This window comes from Lontra canadensis, unplaced genomic scaffold, assembly GCF_010015895.1.
Source record: "Lontra canadensis isolate GAN:19392208 unplaced genomic scaffold, GSC_riverotter_1.0 scaffold91, whole genome shotgun sequence".
Lineage (NCBI taxonomy): Eukaryota > Metazoa > Chordata > Mammalia > Carnivora > Mustelidae > Lontra > Lontra canadensis.
The window spans coordinates 1,067,063-1,086,073 of NW_022631085.1; the positions used below are offsets into that span (position 1 = coordinate 1,067,063).

The following is a 19,011-nucleotide window of genomic DNA, read 5'->3' on the forward strand; positions in this document are numbered from 1 at the left end:
AACAAATGTAGGTTCCCAAATTTAGGATCACATCCCTGATTGAGGATCCCATTTTTATTCAGGCTGGACTATTTGAGCACTGGTTTCCAAACCTTTGCCTGGGCTGGGAGGAGAGATTTCTAAGGACCAATAATTCATATGCACATCTCTTAAGGACTGAATACATAATTCCCAGGTTCTCTCTTCCAGGTCTTTATGAACCAGTTTAAATGTTACAATAGTCTTTATTTTAAAAGTCCAAATATTTTATCTTGGAAAATCAGCAATCCAGGTATTAAAAAAAAAAACAAACCCAGCAGGGAATGGCCAAATTTGCATCAGTATATACAATGTGGCCAGTTTCCCGTCCTGGATAATGGCTTGAATTCCCCTCCTGAAGTTCAGAAAGTCCCGGGTGTCATGGAAGAAGTAGTTCCATCTTTGTCTTTTCATTTGATGGGTGTCTGACTGCCGCAACAAACATCACATCTCTGGATTCTCTTCTTGAACTGATCGCCTTAATCGCAGGTCTATGTACAGAGAAAAGAGGAATGAGCACCGATGCACCACTGCCTCGTGTCTCCAAGGAAAAGACCAAATTCAAGATCCTCCTGCCTTCTTCTGTTAAGTTTCTGCAATTCTCCCCTTGAACTCCCACCATTAGGTGCCATCAGTAAATGCTATCCCAAAAAAGATGGATGGGTTTGTTGTTTCCTCCCTAAAATTCATTCCCCTCTGGCCTCAACTCCTGACTTCCTTTGGGAAGTCAACCCTTCCCCATTCTCAGTCCCTAGGGTCTGTTTGGTTGTACCACCTCTACCTACAGATGTCTGATCTGGCCAATGAATCATCACATTTTCATGGCCACAGCAATTGGCTCATGGATGCACACATCACCCAGTCAGATCCAATGAAATACATTGAGAATTCTGGGTCTCTCCTTCTTTCCCACTAGACTTGAATCTGAGAAGGTATGAGAGGCTGATAAATTGTGAGCAAGAGCCTGTTCGAGAAAAGAGCTAACATGGAAAAAAACGGTATAGAAAGAAACCAGGTTCTGGTGACATATTCTGAGTCTCAGTTTCTGGCCATGCTTCAGGCAAGAATTATTCTTGGATTTTTGCTAAAGCCAGTCTGGGTCAGTTCTTTTAATTGAAAGGCTGATGCATGAGCAGCTCTGACCCTCTCTTATTTGGTTAAATTGGGTCTCCTTCAGGGCCAGTATGGTTACTCACCACGAGCAGCATCTTGTTCCCTGACATGCAAAGGGTCCGGTTGCTGAAAGGGAATAAAACAGGTGGCCTCATCACTGGAAGAGGATGCATACTCGGGTCCTGTTGCATAGCTGATGGGATCTGTGAGCCCCCGCCATTTCAAAATTAAGATGTGGCAGATGGAAACCAGGGCTCAGTCACAGACAAAGCAAACATGTTTTGTTTGGTCTTTTAAGGGAAAGTGATTCCATTAATTTATTCATTCATCTCTTAGATATTTATTGAGCATCTACAATATGCCAGGTAATATATCAGTGCCCGGGGCTGTAAGGGTACAGACAGCATCTCTGCCTGCATAGGATTTAGAGTCAGGCCTCTAGAGGCTGTATCTACATCATGCTAATGGTAATAATTTGCACAGTTAGTAAATAGCATGGCAGTCTCTTCCGACAAGATCCTAGCTTCCAAAAACCAGTGGCATTTGAATTAAAATGGATTTACTGTTTATCCATATCTTCTGGGACACCAAGGAAACTAACAAGGGTTTTGGTTAGAGCAGGATTTCAAATACCTCTTATACCCTCTTGGTAAGCATAAAATTGGTAAAATCTTCTTAAGAGTATGATATGGTAAAATCTATTAACATTATCATGGGCATGCCCTATGGCAAAAATACTCATGTAAAAATAGTTTAAAATGTTTCATTACACACTGTTTTTAGTATTAGAAACAAAAATCCTGGAAACAACCCAAATATCCAAGTACGCACAGACTGAAATGATGTCAGAAATTTAGTATTAAGTGATGAGGGATGGAGTTATGATACCATGTGTACAGTATAACCCCACTTTTCTAATAAATTAATAAATTTGTATATGTAGACACATATACATGTATATTTAGAGATGCCTAGGGAAGAAGATCCGGAAGAGTATACACTGAACCATTATCACTGTGGGATGAGATTTCAAGGTACTTTCCTTCTCAGTGGAAATACTTCTGGATGACTGGATTATACAAGGGATGCACCCAAGCCCCATAAGGGCCTTCATCATGGTAACCCCCGCACCAAGAACAAGGGTCAGCTTGGATAGGGTTGAAAGGACATTATTTGTTAAATAAGAAATACAGAAATGTTTAAACATAGAAAGTGAAGAGCCCTTGTGTTATCCTAGTTTCCTGACGCACATTTTACAAGGAGGCAAGTCTGTGTCATGAGCGAGGACCCCAAGGCGAACTCCCGTCTCACCTCTACATCTCTCCTTTCTGGGATGAATGAGCTGGTGTTTGCTCTCTTCTCCACATCCTGCAGCTTGGTCAACTTTTCTATCAGGAACATTTTATCTTTGCCCTCCTGCCAAGAAGGAAAACAAAAATAAGAACAAAAATATGGAGGGTGGTGTGAGGTTAAGAAGAAAATGATGGAAAGAAGGGTGATTTTTTTTTTTTTTTTAGGCAGGTAGGGTCCCAGACACAGGATAGAGACTGCCACCATGTTCTCTCTCTCTCTCTCTCTCTCTCTCTCTCTTCTTTTTAAGATTCACTTATGTATTTGAAAGGGGGAGGGGGCGGGAGAGGGCAGAGAGAGAGAGTCTTTTTTTTTTTAATATTTCATTTATTTATTTGACAGACAGAGAGAGACAGTGAGAGAAGGAATACAAGCAGGGGGAGTGGGAGAGGGAGAAGCAGGCTTCCCGCTGAGCATGGAGCCTGATGCGGGGCTCGATCCCAAGACCCTGGGATCATGACCTGAGCCGAAGGCAGATGCTTAACATCTGAGCCACCCAGGTACCCCGCCCTTTTTTCTCATTAAACTTTCACCCACGAATTTGAGTATCTAACAAACAGTTATCATTTTCATTTAGCATCCAACAGTTTTTGCTGTGGTATTTGCTTCATAATAATTTTCTTTTTTTTTAAGGTTTTATTTATTTATTTGACACAGAGAGAGAGAGAGTACAAGCAGGGGAAGAGGGAGAAGCAGGCTCTCCGCTGAGCAAGGAGCCCAGTGTAGGGCTCAATCCTAGGACCCCCAGATCAAAACCTGAGATGAAGGCAGATGCCCAACTGACTGAGCCACCCAGGCACCCCTCATAATAATTTTCTATTTCCCTCATTCCTTCTACATTTATTCACTGGAATTCCACAAGGAAGAGCTGTCCTTGGGAATTGGCATTTTAAACAAGTCTGCTAGCTGTCTTGGATATAGCCAACTGGTTTGGAAAGTGCTGGTCTCTAACAGCCATTTCCATACTCTAGTTCCAATTAGAATTGCCTGGAGAGCTTGCAAAAATGAAAACTCCTAGGATTTATCCAAATGATCTTAATTCAGGGAGGCAAAGCTGCATGGTAGTTAAGAGTATAAACTTTGGCCTTTCCCAATTCAAATCCCACCACTTACTAGCCCTGAGACTTTGGGCAGGTCATTTCACTATGTAAGCCTTAGTTTCCTTAATTTTAAAATAGGGATTAAAGATGTATATGCCCCAGAGAGAGTAATAAAAATTAAATCAGATCTTTTGTTCATTATTTAGCCCATGCCACGCATCGTGTAAATGCTCAACAAATGTTATCTGTTGCCATTACTTGTTGGAGGAGCTCAGGGTAATAGGAATTTGCATTTTTAATAAGCATTCAAGAGTTTCAGTGAAGGTGATCATACTTTGAGAAGGATTGTTAACTGAGCCTATTTTCAGCCTCTTAGTCTGGGTTCTTTTGGAGACAATGAGCCTATCTTTGTGGTCCTCCCTCTGGGCCAGACTTTGAAGGATGCAGACCTGTGGAGATGCTTCTGATGCCTCCCTGAAATGATGCCATCTAAATTCCTCCCCAGTTTACTTGGCACTGCCCTTACAACAGAAGGTTTTAAAATCAAATCTCTCCCCAGTTAAAATCTTCTAAAGACCTTCCCAAAATATTCTACATGCTGCATCAGAAAAATACAGGTGATGTTTGTGGGGACAGGCAGGGGAAAGAACATAATTAATCCACGCCCTTTCTTTATACCATATAAAGGACCAATCCAAGTGATCTGAAACCCCAAAGATTCAAGTAGATAGTACCCTAGGGAATCCTGCTTCTTTCCTATGTTCTTAGATGTAAGTGTTCATGTCATAATTATGTTGGCATTTAGAAGAAAAGGGAACCAGCCCAGAGCCATGAGCAACCTTATTCCCAGACTGTGGTCTCTAAATACCATTTCACCAGGACTCAGAAAAAATTATTCATGTTCTGGGACACGTAATGAACAAGAAGAGCCTGGAACATCTTGTCCTTCCACAGAGCAAGTAACCTATCAGAGATTTCTAGGGTCATAATGGGCACCTGGGTGGCTCAGCTGGTAGTGGCTGCCTTTGGCTTGGGTCATGATCCTAAGGTCCTGGGATCGAGCCCTGCGTGGGGCTCCCTGCTTCTTCCTCTCCCTCTGCAGCTATCCATGCTTGTGCTCGCTCTCTCTCTGTCAAGTAAACAAAATGTGTAAAAAAAAAAAAAAAAAAAAAAAAAAAGACTTCTAGAGTCATGTCAAAAGAGCCTAGGAGCTAATTCAAAAGGATTTCCATTAGCAAAGGATGAGACTGTTTAAGCACAAATAAATTATTATAATTGAAAGATGCCCAAGTATGCTTAAATCTATGAATCCATAAGGATAATTTTAAAATCCTCACTGGCCACATTGGGAGGTTGCTAGGTATAGCAGGTCGAACAGTATCTCCCTTCTGAAAAGATAGGTCCAAGTTATCCTGACCCCAGTACCTGTGACTATGGCCTTATTTGGAAATGAAGTCTTTGTAGATGAAATTAAAGAATCTGAGATGAGATCCTTCCAGATGAAGATGAACCCTAAATTCAATGACAAGTCCTTAGAAGAGAAGGAGAAACAGAACACAGGGAAGAGGAACTTGCAAAGATGGAGGCAGAGAGAGCAGTTAGGAAGCCCTGAGCAAATGAACAGCAAGGTGAGCCAGTGGTCCCCAAAAGAAGTTATGAGAACCATGGAACAGATTCTCTCTCACAGCATTGGAAGGTACCAGCAATGCTGACACCTTGATTTTGGACTTCTGGCATCAAGAACTGTGAGAGAATAAACTTGTTATTTTAAGCCACCAAGTTTGTGGTTATTTGCTATGGCAGGTCCAAGAAACTAATACAGGAGGGTACCAACCCATCATTTCAAAAACTGGTAAATAAAAGGGAAAAAATGCATCTATGTTGCCTTTCCTTTATAAATTGCATTACAACATAATCAAATAGTTGGTGAGCAAAAATTCCTTTTTTCATAGAGGAATTCTAGCTTATTAATGCAGAAGAATTTCTAGGAGTAGAGTACCACTATTTTGTCATTTCTAACAAAATCAGTAGGTCTTCTAGGCAATATTAATCAAAGCCTGCAAAATCCATCAGGTGAAAGGCAGATGGGGAGCCTTACAATGGATGGGTCTGGCTAACTAAGCATGGACCCACTGATTGCTTTTAACATCACAAAAATAGACAACTGGACATTTTACATCTCAAGGTGACGTCATAAGCAGCTCCTAGCATCACCTCTGAAGTATTCTGGCTAAAACACTGAATCTGAATTTAATCAGGTTTTCAAATCTCACCAGCAGGGAACAGGAAATATAAAGAAAAAAGAAACATAGTGAACACCACGACAAGATTGCAAATCAGATATATCCAGAATGTAACATCTACCACAAGACAAATGATCTGGTTTCATCAACAATAAATGGCAAGAGAAGAAAGGAGGTGTGAACAATTATAGATAAAAAGAAACAAGGGGTGCCTGGCTGGCTCAGTTGGTTAAGTGACTGCCTTCAGCTCAGGTCATGATCCCAAGATCCTCGGATCAAGCCCCACATCGGGCTCCCTGCTCAGTGGAGAGTCTACTTCTCCCTCTCCCTCTGCTGCTCTGCCTGCTTGTGTTCTCTCGCTCTCTCTGCCAAATAAATAAATAAAAACCTAAAAAAGGAAAGAAAGAAGCAAGAAACATATCAACAAATGTTACCTATGGCACTTTCTCAGATCCTGATTTGAACAACCCTAGTGTAAAAAGACACTTCATAGAGGTGCCTAGACAGCTCAGATGGTTAAGCCTCTGCCTTTGGCTTAGGTCATGGTCTCCGGTTCTGGGATCGAGCCCCAAGTCAGGCTTCCAGCTCAATGGGGAGTCTGCTTCTCCCTCTCTCTCTGCCTCTCCCCCTGTTTGTGCTTTCTGTATCTCTCTCTCTCTCAAGGAATCAATAAAATCTTTTAAAAAAATTAAAAAAGAACACTTCAGAGGACAATCAGGAAATCTGACCATTAATTACAAATGAGATGACAGTAAGGAATTATTACCCTTTCTTTTAGGTATGATGATGGCATTGTGGTTATATTTTTTAAAAGCCTGTATCTTCATCGGGCTCCCTGCTCAGTGGGGAGTGTGTTTTCCCTCTCTTCCAGGCTTCTGCTCTCTCTCACTATCTCTGTCTCTCTCTCGTAGATAAATAAATAAAATCTTAAAAAAAAAAAAGTCTGTTTCTCTTAGGCACATATAAGTTTTTACAGATAAAATGATATAAGTCTAGATTTGCTTTAAAATAATCCAGAGAGGGTGCCTGGGTGGCTCAGTGGGTGAAAGCCTCTGCCTTCGGCTCAGGTCATGATCCCAGGGTCCTGGGATCAAGTTCTGCATCCAGATCTCTGCTCAGTGGGGAGCCTGCTTCCTCCTCTCTCTGCCTGCCTCTCTGCCTACTTGTGATCTCTGTCTCTCAAGTAAATAAATAAAATCTTTAATTAAAAAAAAAATATCCAGAGAGGGCACCTGGGTGGCTCAGTGGGTTAAGCCTCTGCCTTTGGCTCAGGTCATGATCTCAGGGTCCTGGGATCCAGCCCCGCATCAGGCTCTCTGCTTGCTGGGGATCCTGCATCCCCCTCTCTCTCTGCCTGTCTCTCTGCCTACTTATGATCTCTCTCTCCCTCTGTCAAATAAATAAATAAAATCTTTTAAAAAAATAAATTAGGGGCTCCTGGGTGGCTCAGTGGGTTAAGCCACTGCCTTCGGCTCAGGTCATGATCTCAGGGTCCTGGGATCGAGTCCCACATCAGGCTCTCTGCTCAGAGGGGAGCCTGCTTCCCTCTCTCTCTCTCTCTCTCTGCCTGCCTCTCTGCCTACTTGTGATCTCTGTCAAATAAATAAATAAAATCTTTAAGAAAAGATAAATAAATAAAAATAAAAATAAAAATAAATTAACTAAATAAAATAAAATAACCCAGAGATGATGAGCACTGGGTGTTATATGTAACAATAAAATAAAATAATCCAGAGATTTATGTGAGGGATAATAAAATAACAGTATCCAAATGTTGACAGTAGTTGGTACTGAGTGGTGGGCAAATGTGGGTTCAATAAACTATTCTATTCAGGGTATGTCTGGAAATTCCCCTTATAAAATATTAAAAAAAAAAAAAGTGGGAGGAGGATAACAGAGGGACTGAGGGAACTTACATTAATGATCTGTTCATGGAGCAGTCTGATCATTATCTTCCTTCCCTCTGTGATCTGCCAGTAAAGGTAGGTGATTATTCTAGAAGAGAAGAAAAGAAAGAATGACAGATACTTTTACCAATGTTTTGCAGGCCCCAAATTCCAAAAGGATGCAAAGAAATGGAGATATGTACTTGCAAGTGGATTTTGGCCCTACAGTGTTCCTGAAAAGTTGTATCTGGGTGAGTTACAGGTTAAATACATCAGAGCAATGGCTCTAGGGGTGCCTGGGTGGCTCAGTCAGTCAAGCATCTCCTTCGTCTGGGGTCGATCATGATCTCAGAGTCCTGGGATCAAGCCCCAGGTTGGGTTCCCTCTCAGCACAGAGTCTGCTTCCCCTTCTCCCTCTGAGCCTGCCCCCACCCTGCTTGCACTCTCTGTCTCAAGTAAATTTAAAAAAAAAAAAAAAAAAGGCAACAGTTCTCAACCTGGCTGCACACGGAATCATGACAGATGGAAAAAAAATTCATTCCATGGCCTCTTTTCAGATCAACTAACTGAGCTTCTCTGGGCAGAGGGCCAGATGACAGTATTTTTAGAAATTACACATGATTCTCATGTGTAGCCAGTTTGTGAGTCTGGACACTGCTATTCCAACTTCAATGTGACGTAAATTTCCTGGGGAGCTTGTCAAAATGCAGATTCTGGGGTTCTGTAGATCTGGAGTAGGGCCCAAGATTCTGGATCTCTAATAAGCTACCCAGTGAATTGGAAGTAAGATGCAACAAGACCCTAGGAAAGCTCAGCATTTTAAAGAGGTCAGTGACAACCTAGCGTAGGGAAGGGAGGGCACAACCCAGAGCAAAGACACCCTGGTTCTAACCCCTGTGTCACTCACAGGCTGTGCAGCCCAGAACCTATCTCTGCAAGCCAGCCCATCTCTGTCTCATCACTTCTACCTATAAAACTGAGAGGCTGCTCTGTAAGCACCATCCACTGCTTCCACTAGCCTGTGCTTTTGAGTTTCGTCTCTCTCGAGGAGGGGTTGCCATCTCCAACGCCACCACGACTAGGCTTCTAGATAGGGACAGCTATTAGCCAACCAACTGTTCCCACAAGAAGATGACCCCAGCCTTGGCAGATCTGTTTTTTCACGACAAGTCAGAAATCAATTGTTTTTATCTGCAAATGGAAGAACACTATCCTACCTACTAACAACGCCTGACCCATTTCAATGTAATCAGAATCTCAGAATCACACACATAATTTTCCCAAGCAGTCTCAAATCCAAATTTTCATTTTGTGTTCATGTTATTTCTTAAGAGGGGGCATCACAGGCATTGCTTCCTTCATAAAACAGGCAAAAAAAGAAAAAAGAAAAAAAAAAGGAAAACCTAAGACAAGATGATAATAAGTAACTTTTTTAAAAATTCAAGGGCAAATTGAGGAGCATTCAGAACACTGAGCTACACTGTAGCTCTTTGCTCTCCCAGCAAACCTCCCCTCAGACTACCCAGGACAGAGTTAAGGGTATGTTTCCCCCTCCAGATTCCCCAGGTGCTCCACTTACAACACAATGAGGGTGAGGATGAAAAAGAAATGAACACTTCCGATGAGGTTCTGGTAGATCCAAACAACCCACAGGTAGCTGGGCTTTTTACTCAGGGTGTCGATCCAGCCGTAGATGGAGTTAATGAAGAACGGAAGACCTCGGAAGGGGCCACAGTCAGCGGAAGGTTTCAGTCTGGTAAAACAAGGGACAGAAAGACATCTCTAGCACCGGACTTGGGAACAGCTTTTTCTGGAATCAAACGGTCCTTTCTGGGCTCTGCCCCTGGAAGCAGCAATTCTTGCCTGCTGTACACAAACTCTCCTTCCAAACGAAACCCTCTCCCTTGAGGCCTCAGCTAGTATGTTTTATACATGTGACTTGTACTCCAAGGACCTGCTCCCAGACAGGCTTCTCACCAGATCTACTTGTTGCCCATCCAAAGAGCAGACAGTGATATCCTGGCTTAAAGAACTGAACTGGGTGGTCACATTCTTTTTCTGGGGAACTTGAACTAAGAAATATGAAGAGGGGAGGGACCCTGTGATTTGTGGAAGCTGAACCTGAACTGTGAATTGTGAATTGTGAAGCTGGACCTGAATTGTGGCAACAACGGTGGCCACATGTAGTCAGTTGTTATGAACCAACAAAAACTAGAGGGAAACTAGGAACTGGTTAGAGAGAGAGAGAAAAGGGAGATGCAAAGACATCATTAAACTGAGGAGCCTGCCCTGAAGCCACTTGAGTTCCTTATGGTTCCAGTTCTGCTTACATCCTAAAAGTCAGCTCCTCTGTTCTTTCATTCATTCATTCATTCACTCATTCATTCATTCAATAAAAGTTTACTGCACCCGTACCCGGCATAGTGCTAGATACTAACCCTTGGGGATTCCATAGTAAACAAGACAGATGTGGACTGTGCCCTCTTCGGTTTACACTTTAGTAAGAAAGATGGACCACTAGGGATGCCTGGGTGGCTCAGTCAGTTAAGCATCTGCCTTCAGCTCAGGTTATGATCCCAGGTTCCTGGGATGGAGTCCGCATCTGGCTGGCGGCTCAGTGGGGAGTCAGTTTCTCCCTCTCCTTCTGCCCCTCCCCCCATTCATGCACCCTCCCTCTCTCTTTCAAATAAAATCTTTTTTTTTTAAATTTTATTTATTTATTTGACAAACAGAGATCACAGGTAGGCAGAGAGAGAGAGGGAAGAAGCAGGCTCCCCGCTGAGCAGAGAGCCCGACGTGGGGCTCGATCCCAGGACCCTGGGATCATGACCCGAGCCGAAGGCAGAGGCTTTAACCCACTGAGCCACCTAGGCGCCCCAATAAAATCTTTTTTTATTTTTTTTAATTAAAAAATAAACTATGGGAAAAGAAAAAGAAAAATGAACAACTAATGGGTAATGATTAAACAAAGGTTCAAATGAAGGCATTTCTGACCATGAACGATGGAATGAAGAAAGGAAACTGCCCTTAGAGAGAGAAGAAGTGGAACTGACATAGATAAGCAGGGTCAGGAGGGTCACCTCTTGAAGATGACTTCTGAGCCAAGAAACAGAGGGTGGACAGAAGGTCACCAAGCAAGGGGAGTGGGGAGAACACCTCAAACAGAGGACTCCACCCTGTGTCAGGAGAGGCTCACAGGGTCCCAGGCATGGAGCAAGAGCCACGAGGACGAAGGAAAGTGGAGCCAAAGTGGGTTGAGGTCAGAGAGCTAGGAGGGAACCAGCTCAAGCAGGGCATTTCGGTTCACTTGGCTGAAGTCCTGTCCCTGTTCTGGGAAGCAGCTGTACTTTGAGAAGTGAGGAAGCTGTGCCAAGTCACCTGCTGGGTGGTGACCAAACCAAGATCTCCTCCTTCCCTTGGTTGTTGTGTCTGCTGATTTCCAAGGGAACTTGGGCTAAACAATGTAACAAGCTTATTAAGCATGTCTTCTCACTCTGATGTTTTGACATCCAGGGTCTTACTGACCCTGGAGAGACAGCCCTTGGTCCAGAGCCCTTATCCCACCCTCCATCTACTCTATCAGGCTCTCACACGCAGGGTCACGATCCCCATGCCCTGATCACCCCAGGCCCCAGGTACCAGACAACTCCAGTCAGCCCCCATACCTCAAAGCCCACTGAAATTGTTCCAACTAGCCAATCCTAAACCTGCCTACCCTGCTTCGACCTTTCCTTCCCATGGAAACCACCATAAAGGCTCTTACTCACATTTTCTCCTCACTCCCTCTGCAACCTGACCAACCCTGGGGCTTCCACACGTGGCCCTCCGTGGTGTGGTATTCCCATCCCCCACCACCACTTCTACTGCGGTCTGAGAATAACAAATCACCGTTTCAACAGCATTCACCTTCTGATCTGCTGGCCTCACCATACCTTAATCATAATAAAGCCGATATGTTAAAACACTCACCCACCCCATCTCTAAGACCTCACCATAAGGCTCCTATCTCCTACCTCCAGATGGTGATGGCCAGGGTGCACAGGACCCCAGTGAAGGATGGGAAAAAGAGCAAGAAGATGAAGAACGTCATCATCTGTGAGGCTCGCCAGGCTTTGCTTGGAGGCTGGAAATTCATCATCAGGCTGATCTGGAGAGAGAGAAACAGCCAGCTCCCATCTGCGGCCAGAGAAGCAGGCCAGAGGGACCCCACCTGGGCACTGGCTTCCTGATACTCTTTTCAGCACCAACCCCTACCATCCCCAATGCAATTTCAACCACCACAGGGTCACCACATGGGACTGAGAGAGGCTAATTGATTCCAACTTCAGACTGACTCACATTTTTGACGTAAAACATGATGAAAAGAGTAATCATTTGGATAAAGGGCAGCAGAGGGCAGAAGAAGGTTCCAATCCTATGAGGGAAAAAGAGTGTCAGAGGTCAGGGGGAAACACACAGAGTGGGGAGTAGGGGGAGATACAGGGGTTTGAAGGGAAGGGAAAGAGGGGGTTACAGGTTGAACTTGTTTCTCCAAAATGCATATGTTGGAGTCCTAACTCCCAGTCCCTCAGAATGTGTTATATTTGGAAATAGGGTCTTTAAAGAGGTAATTAAGGTAAAATGAGGTCACTAGGGTGGGCCCTAATGCAATCTGCCTAGAGTCCTTAAAAGAAGAGATTAGGACACAGATACACCCAGAGGAACCACGGGACACTGCAAGAAGGTGCCAATTACAGGCCAAGAATGGAGGTCTCAGAAGAAACCAACCCTATGTACACCTTGATCTTGGACCTCCAGCCTCCAGAATCGTGTTGCTTAAGCCACCCCTCCTGTGGTACTTTGTCTATGGCAGTCCTAACAAAAGGGGGAGACTGCTCTGTCACTGCAAACCAGGAACACCCCCACCTTACCCAGGATCCTCACTTGTTCTCTTCCCAGCTTTGGGAAAGAGATTTTGCAGAAAACACCACCCACATACCACCAAATGGCCTTCAGCAAGCCCTAACCTAGGTGTCCCAAATGGGGGACATGTCCCTCTCCCTTCATGGCATTTAAGACAGTCTGAGGTCCTGCAGGGACAGTCATTAAATTGCACTGAATGGGGTGCCTGGGTGGCTCAGTTGGTTGAGCGATTGCCTTTGGCTCAGGTCATTATCCTAGAGTCCCAGGACTGAGTCCCACATCAGGCTCCCCGCTCAGCAGGGAATATGCTTTTCCCTCTGACCTCTCCCCTCTCATGCTCCTTCTCTCTCATTCTCTCTCTCTCTCACATAAATAAATAAAATAAAATAAATTTAAAAAATCTTTAAACTGCACTGAGTTACACATGAGAAGGGCATTCCCCCTCAATTCTCCCTAATGTTCCTAAGTGCCAAGAGAAGAAAATCATGCTCTGTTGGCCCTAACACTTGCCCACATCCCTTTTTTTCCCTGAAAGAAAGGCGGGGGGCAGGAAGATTTAAACTAAGAGCCTTGGCAGATAGCAACACCTAGTTAGAATTTAATGACTGTGTTGGCTTGGTTTTATTTTATTTTTTTTTAAAGTGACTGACACTTTTCTTTAAGTAATCTCTGCACCAGAAATGGGGCTCAAACTCATGACCCTGAGATCAGGAGTCGGATGCTCTACCAACTGAGCCAGACAGGTGCCCTAGCTTGATTTGCTTTTCAAGTTACTTGAAGTTTCTCTCAAATGACACTAGTTTTCCATTTATGGTTGAAAAATAAAGATGTCTTTAACAATGTAAGTAGGGGCACCTGGGTGGCTCAGTAGGTTAAGCATTTGCCTTCAGCTCGGGTCATGATCCCAGAATCCTGGGATCGAGCCCCACACTGGCTCCCTGCTCAGTGGGCAGTCTGCTTCTCTGTCTCCTGCTCCCCCTGCTTGTGCTCCCTCTCTCGCTGTCAAATAAACATACACCAAAAAATAGGCTGGTGTGCAAAAGCCTAAAGTTTGGGAAACACCTCGCCTCACTTCTATCATCATCCCTAACATACACTCCCTTTCTGTTGTCTTCTTTTTTTAGAAAGAAAGAGAGTGAGAAAGGGAGGGGCAGAGAGAGAATGCCAAGCAGGCTCCACATCCAGCATGGAGCAGATAACAGCTCGAACTCACAACCCTGAGATCATGACCTGAGCTGAAACCAAGAGCCGGATGGTCTACAGACTGAGCCACCCAGGCACCTTTCTGTTATCTTCTTTTATTTTAATTATTTAAATTCAGTTAGCCAACATATAGTACATCATTAGTTTTTGATGTAATGTTCAATGATTCGTTAGTTGCGTATAACACCCAGCGCTCATCAGATCACATGCCCTCCTTAATGCCCATCACCCACTTACCCCTTCCCTCCACCCCTCTCCTTTCCACAACCCTCCATTTGTTTTCCAGAGTCTACAGTCTTTCATGGTTTGTCTCCTCTCTGATTTCTTCCCATTCCGTTTTCCCTCCCTTCCCTATAATCCTCCATGCTATTCCTTATATTCCACATATGAGTGAAACCATATGATAATTATCTTTCTCTGACTGACTTATTTTACTAAGTGAAATAGTTTCATCTTTCAAAGCTCATCAGCAAAGGCAATATTCTCCTAAAATGCACAGAGGTTAAATCTATAACTGCCATGGAGAAAGGAAAAGATACATGTGTTTTCAATTGTGCTTATTTACAATTTCTTAACGCAAACCGTAAAGGCCCAGAAGTAATGATGGTCACCTCTGACTAACTTTTCCCCCACCTCATGACTACTGGAACCTTCTTCAAGTGGTCAGTAGTATGAGGGCTTGGTTTCTAGGATTCAAAAACCCAACCAGAGGCGCCTGGGTGGCTCAGTGGGTTAAAGCCTCTGCCTTCAGCTCGGGTCATGATCCCAGGGTCCTTGGATTGAGCCCCACGTCGGGCTCTCTACTCCCCGGAAAGCCTGCTTCCTCCTCTCTCTCTCTCCCTGCCTGCCTCTCTGACTACTTGTGATCTCTGTCTGTCAAATAAATAAATAAAATCTTAAAAAAAAAACCCAACCAAAGTAAGCACTTGATAAATGGAAATATTTTGTTATTATCATATTAGCTGATTTCTGAACATCCTTTATTAAAAAAATCTAAGAGTGACCCTATGTGCCATAAGGCCCAGCAATTCCACTTCTGGGTATATATCCAAAAGAACTGAAAGCAGGGTCTCAAAAAGACATTTGCATACCCATAATCATAGCAGCGTTATTCAGAGCAACCAAGAGGTAGAAGCAATCCAAAAGGCCATCCATGGATGGATGGATAAACGAAATGTGGTGTATCCACACGATGGGATATTATTCAGTCTTACAAAGGAAAGAAGTACTCTGTCAGCTACTCTATGTAGAACCCAAAGAACATTATGCTAAGTGAAACACGGGAGTCACAAAAAGATAAACTCTGCATGATTCCACTGACATAAAGTATCTAGAGCAGTCAGACTCATAGAGACAGAAAATAGAGTGCCGGCTGCAAGGGGCTGGGGAAGGGGGAGCTGAGAGTTTTTGTTTCATGGGTAGGGAGTTTCAGCTTTGCAAAATGAAGAGAGTTCTGGGGATCTGTTGTACAGCTATGCAAATAGACACAGCTCAAATGTACATTTAGAAATGGTTAAGATGCCATCACGTGATGCATTTTCCTAACATGGTTTTTAGAAAGTGCTCATAAGGGTAACAATAGCCAAAATATCCCCACTTACAAAATATTTCTGAGTTGGTCTGAAGATTTTCAAAACTTACCACACCAGAGTTTGTGCATAGATCAGTTCCAGGACATTCCTGGCAATGTCGAACTCTTGTAAGCCAGAACTTGTGATAAATTGCATCCCAATGAGTCTGTGAAAAAAAAAACATCTGAATTTAATACCCAAATCATCAACTCTCTCCTTCAAAAGATTCCCAAAGCAGAGGCTCACCAGTTTGGAATAAAGTCATAAGTACCCTTAAAAATGTTTGAAAGGGGGGCGCCTGGGTGGCTCAGTGGGTTAAAGCCTCTGCCTTCGGCTTAGGTCATGATCCCAGGGTCCTGGGATGGAGCCCCACCATCAGGCTCTCTGCTAGGCAGGGAGCCTGCCTCCCCTCCGCCTCTCTGCCCGCCTCTCTGCCTACTTGTGATTTCTGTCTGTCAAATAAATAAATAAAATCTTAAAAAAAAAATGTTTGAAAGGTTCCAAGTACAAGCATATTTTCAAAGAAATAATTGAAGGACTTGAGGGAAAATGGAATTAATACAATGCATTTGAATACAGATATTGCTGAAGTGGTTTAAAACAATTTTAGAGGGGTGCCTGGGTGACTCAGGTTAAGCATCTGACTCTTTGATTTCAGCTCATGTAATAATCTCAGGGTTAGGGATTCCTGGTGGCTCAGTTGTTAAGTGTCTGCCTTTTGCTGAGGTCATGATCTCGGGATCCTGGGATAAAGCCGTGTATTAGGCTCCCTGTTCCTCTTTTTCCCACTCCCCCTGTTTGCCTTCCCTCTCACTGCGTCTCTGTCAAATAAATAAAATCATAAATATTAAATAAATAAATAAAATTCCCACTGGGAAAAAAAAAAAAAACAGGACAAAACAAAAAAATCTCCTCACCTTTACATCCAGACTCTGGACCCAAGCTATAATAAAAGTGAGGTTGGGCAGACTGAGTGAGGAGACTGGGCATGTAAGCTACCCACTGAGGAAAGACTCTTTACGTCATGCCATCTTATCATGAGGGCAGCTCACAGAAACTTGTACGCGTCTATAAGGAATGAGATGCTCAGCATATTATTAACAAATAAATGAATAAATCAGTGAAAGAGGACTACACATGGGCCAATGAGAACACTGCCTCAATTCTGTATACCTGGTTTCTAAAATAACAATGAGCACATTAATCAAATCCAACTAAATGAGTCATGACATAAGTCTAGATGTACTGTCCGGGAGAGATGCCACAGCAGAGTCTTAAGATTAATTAGAGCAAACACCACAAGGATTTGCAGTGTGACCCTATTTCTGTCTTTGAAGTTATATAGTACGTACACACACACACACACACACACACAGCAGTATGCGCATAGAAAAATCTGGAACGATATACACTAGAATGAAAATTATCTACAGTGGAAAGTTCTCAAATGACTTTCAGTTTCTGTGTTTTGATTCTAGCCTTTATTTTTTTTCCAAGAGAAGGTTGTAAAGGGCTAGCTGAACCAAATGAACCTGAACAACAGGGCTGGCAGGTAAAACTGAAATATCGGTTAATTCAGAAGAAAGCAGTATCCCAAAGAACTAAAGGCAGACTTGTAACAGTACACAATAAAAAGTACACAAGGGACACCTATGTACTAGTATATAAGCATAAAAGATAACCATCCTTCCTGCTCAACGGCAGGAAGTCCAATATCAGGTATTAATTACTCAAGGCTGACGAATATTTACCTCCTCAAGAACTCGCCCAGGAAGGAATCAGCTAAAGAGAACACAAAATCCATCAGAAGGAGTCGGTAGATTTCCTGGCCAATGAGGGTTTCCCAACACTGAAAGGCAAACAAGAGTCAGGAGATGGGAAGGGGCTGTTGCTTCCTGCTCAACTCCCATCTGTTCCTGGCATTCTGCACTCATTAGGACATGACATTCATTAGGACTAGGTCAGTTCGACCGAGACCTTACATACCCAGAAAAGCAGACCCACTCTGGGCACAGATGCAACATTAATTTGTTGAGTTTGTTTTCAAGGATGTTTATTCCCTGTCTGTGCCCCTTCTCCTCCCAGTAATTCTGGTCCCCCACATGTGCCCCAAACTTTCCCTTCTCACTATCTCTCCTCTTAAAAATTTCATCCCTGTCCTATGCTCTCTGGATCCCATTTTTCAGCCAGTGAGAGCAGAAGGCATCAATGGCAATAAGGTCTTCACCCTTTTTATTAACCTTAAGAAAATCCATTAATATCTGCTTGACTAAGAAAGTGGCCTAGGGGTTTAGCAGGCTAGCACAAATTGGAAGGCTGACTTATTCAGTTCATGGATCTGGTGGTCAATTATTTCTGCAGGAAGTCCGTTCTATGAGCTGATGGACTGGGACCTTTTAGATTTGGCCAAACAAGAAGAGGGTGGTTTTCAGTGTACAGCCCAAGCATGGATGGATGGATGGATGGGTAAATGGGCAGATGAATGGAAGGATAATATGATATCTACTCTAAGATCATGAATAGAAATTCTGAGAAACCAGAGAAACTCACTTCCTCCCTGGTGGTCAAAGGGTTAAGAAACCAAACTCAAGGCAGAACAGCGTAGAAATCTCACCTCTTCACCAGCCTGGGCCACAATGTTGAGCCAATAGTAGCAAAGAATTCCAATGATTGATATTTTCAGAAAGATGTTTCTAAATAACAGAAGAGAAAACAACTACCATTACCTTCCATGACAGTCATTAGAACTGTTTGCTGATACTTCCCTTTGGTCCCATGGTAGGACTGAAATTTCGGCTCCCCTCTGGTTTGAGTGGGGCCATAGGGCTAGTTCTGGCAAATGAGTTGTGAGCAGAAGTGATGTGTGTCCCTTTGTGTCACTTCAAGACTGGAGCATTTAAATGCCAGTGAGATTCTAGAGCTCACTGTCTTCCCTCTGGAATGGCCATCAGCAATATTTGAGATGCTTCCTGCTCTCAGTCTGGATCCCTGCATGAATGACATGAACAAAACCCCCTCTCATCTACAAGGGACAATATAGTATGAGCAAGAAATAAATCTTTGTGTTCTAAGCCACTGAGACTGAGTAGAGAGGGTATGTTTGTTACTGCAGCATAACCTAATTCATATCAACTGACCTAATCTTTTTTGGTGCATCTCCAAACTATCTGACTTCACTTCTCACTGATTGTATTAACAGTAAACGTACATACTATTCACTGGGTGCTGACCATAGACAGTACACTGTGTTAAGAAATTTACTGAACCACCTTAATCTTTACAACTTAATACTTACAACTTTATAACTCTTTTTTTTGTTTTTTACAGATTTTATTTATTTATTTGACAGAGAGAGATCACAAGCAGGCAGAGAGGCAGGCAGAGAGAGAGGAGGAAGCAGGCTCCCAGCCGAGCATGGAGCCCGATGCGGGGCTCCATCCCAGGACTCTGAGATCATGACCTGAGCCGAAGGCAGCGGCTTAACCCACTGAGCCACCCAGGCGCCCCACAACTTTATAACTCTTAATCCTTACAATCATATCATCATGCAGATAGTATTTTATGTCTATCTTACTGATGAAGAAACTGAAGCTTTGAGGTGAAACAATTTGTCCAAGGTCACACAGTTTGCAAGGGGTTGAAACTGAGGACCATCTGCTCTAACAGCCTGAGCTCTTAAACCCAG

At 43.4% G+C, this 19,011-nt stretch overlaps 1 protein-coding gene across 4 annotated transcripts in view; it reads right to left on the bottom strand.

Annotated features, from left to right (window-relative positions):
* Nucleotides 1-312: 312 nt before the first annotated feature.
* TMC5 (transmembrane channel like 5) overlaps nucleotides 313-19,011 on the bottom strand; it is a 73,515-nt gene continuing 54,816 nt past the window's right edge. For all 4 annotated transcript variants that reach the window (XM_032836193.1, XM_032836191.1, XM_032836192.1 and 1 more), the window contains 10 exons: nucleotides 17,941-18,019; nucleotides 17,078-17,175; nucleotides 15,397-15,492; nucleotides 11,989-12,064; nucleotides 11,664-11,797; nucleotides 9,230-9,403; nucleotides 7,681-7,759; nucleotides 2,443-2,547; nucleotides 1,215-1,257; nucleotides 313-509 (listed from right to left, as the gene is read on the bottom strand). In XM_032836193.1, coding sequence (XP_032692084.1) covers nucleotides 463-509; nucleotides 1,215-1,257; nucleotides 2,443-2,547; nucleotides 7,681-7,759; nucleotides 9,230-9,403; nucleotides 11,664-11,797; nucleotides 11,989-12,064; nucleotides 15,397-15,492; nucleotides 17,078-17,175; nucleotides 17,941-18,019 — 931 coding nt within the window. In that variant the 3' untranslated portion in view covers nucleotides 313-462. The remainder of the gene's footprint in view (nucleotides 510-1,214; nucleotides 1,258-2,442; nucleotides 2,548-7,680; nucleotides 7,760-9,229; nucleotides 9,404-11,663; nucleotides 11,798-11,988; nucleotides 12,065-15,396; nucleotides 15,493-17,077; nucleotides 17,176-17,940; nucleotides 18,020-19,011) is intronic.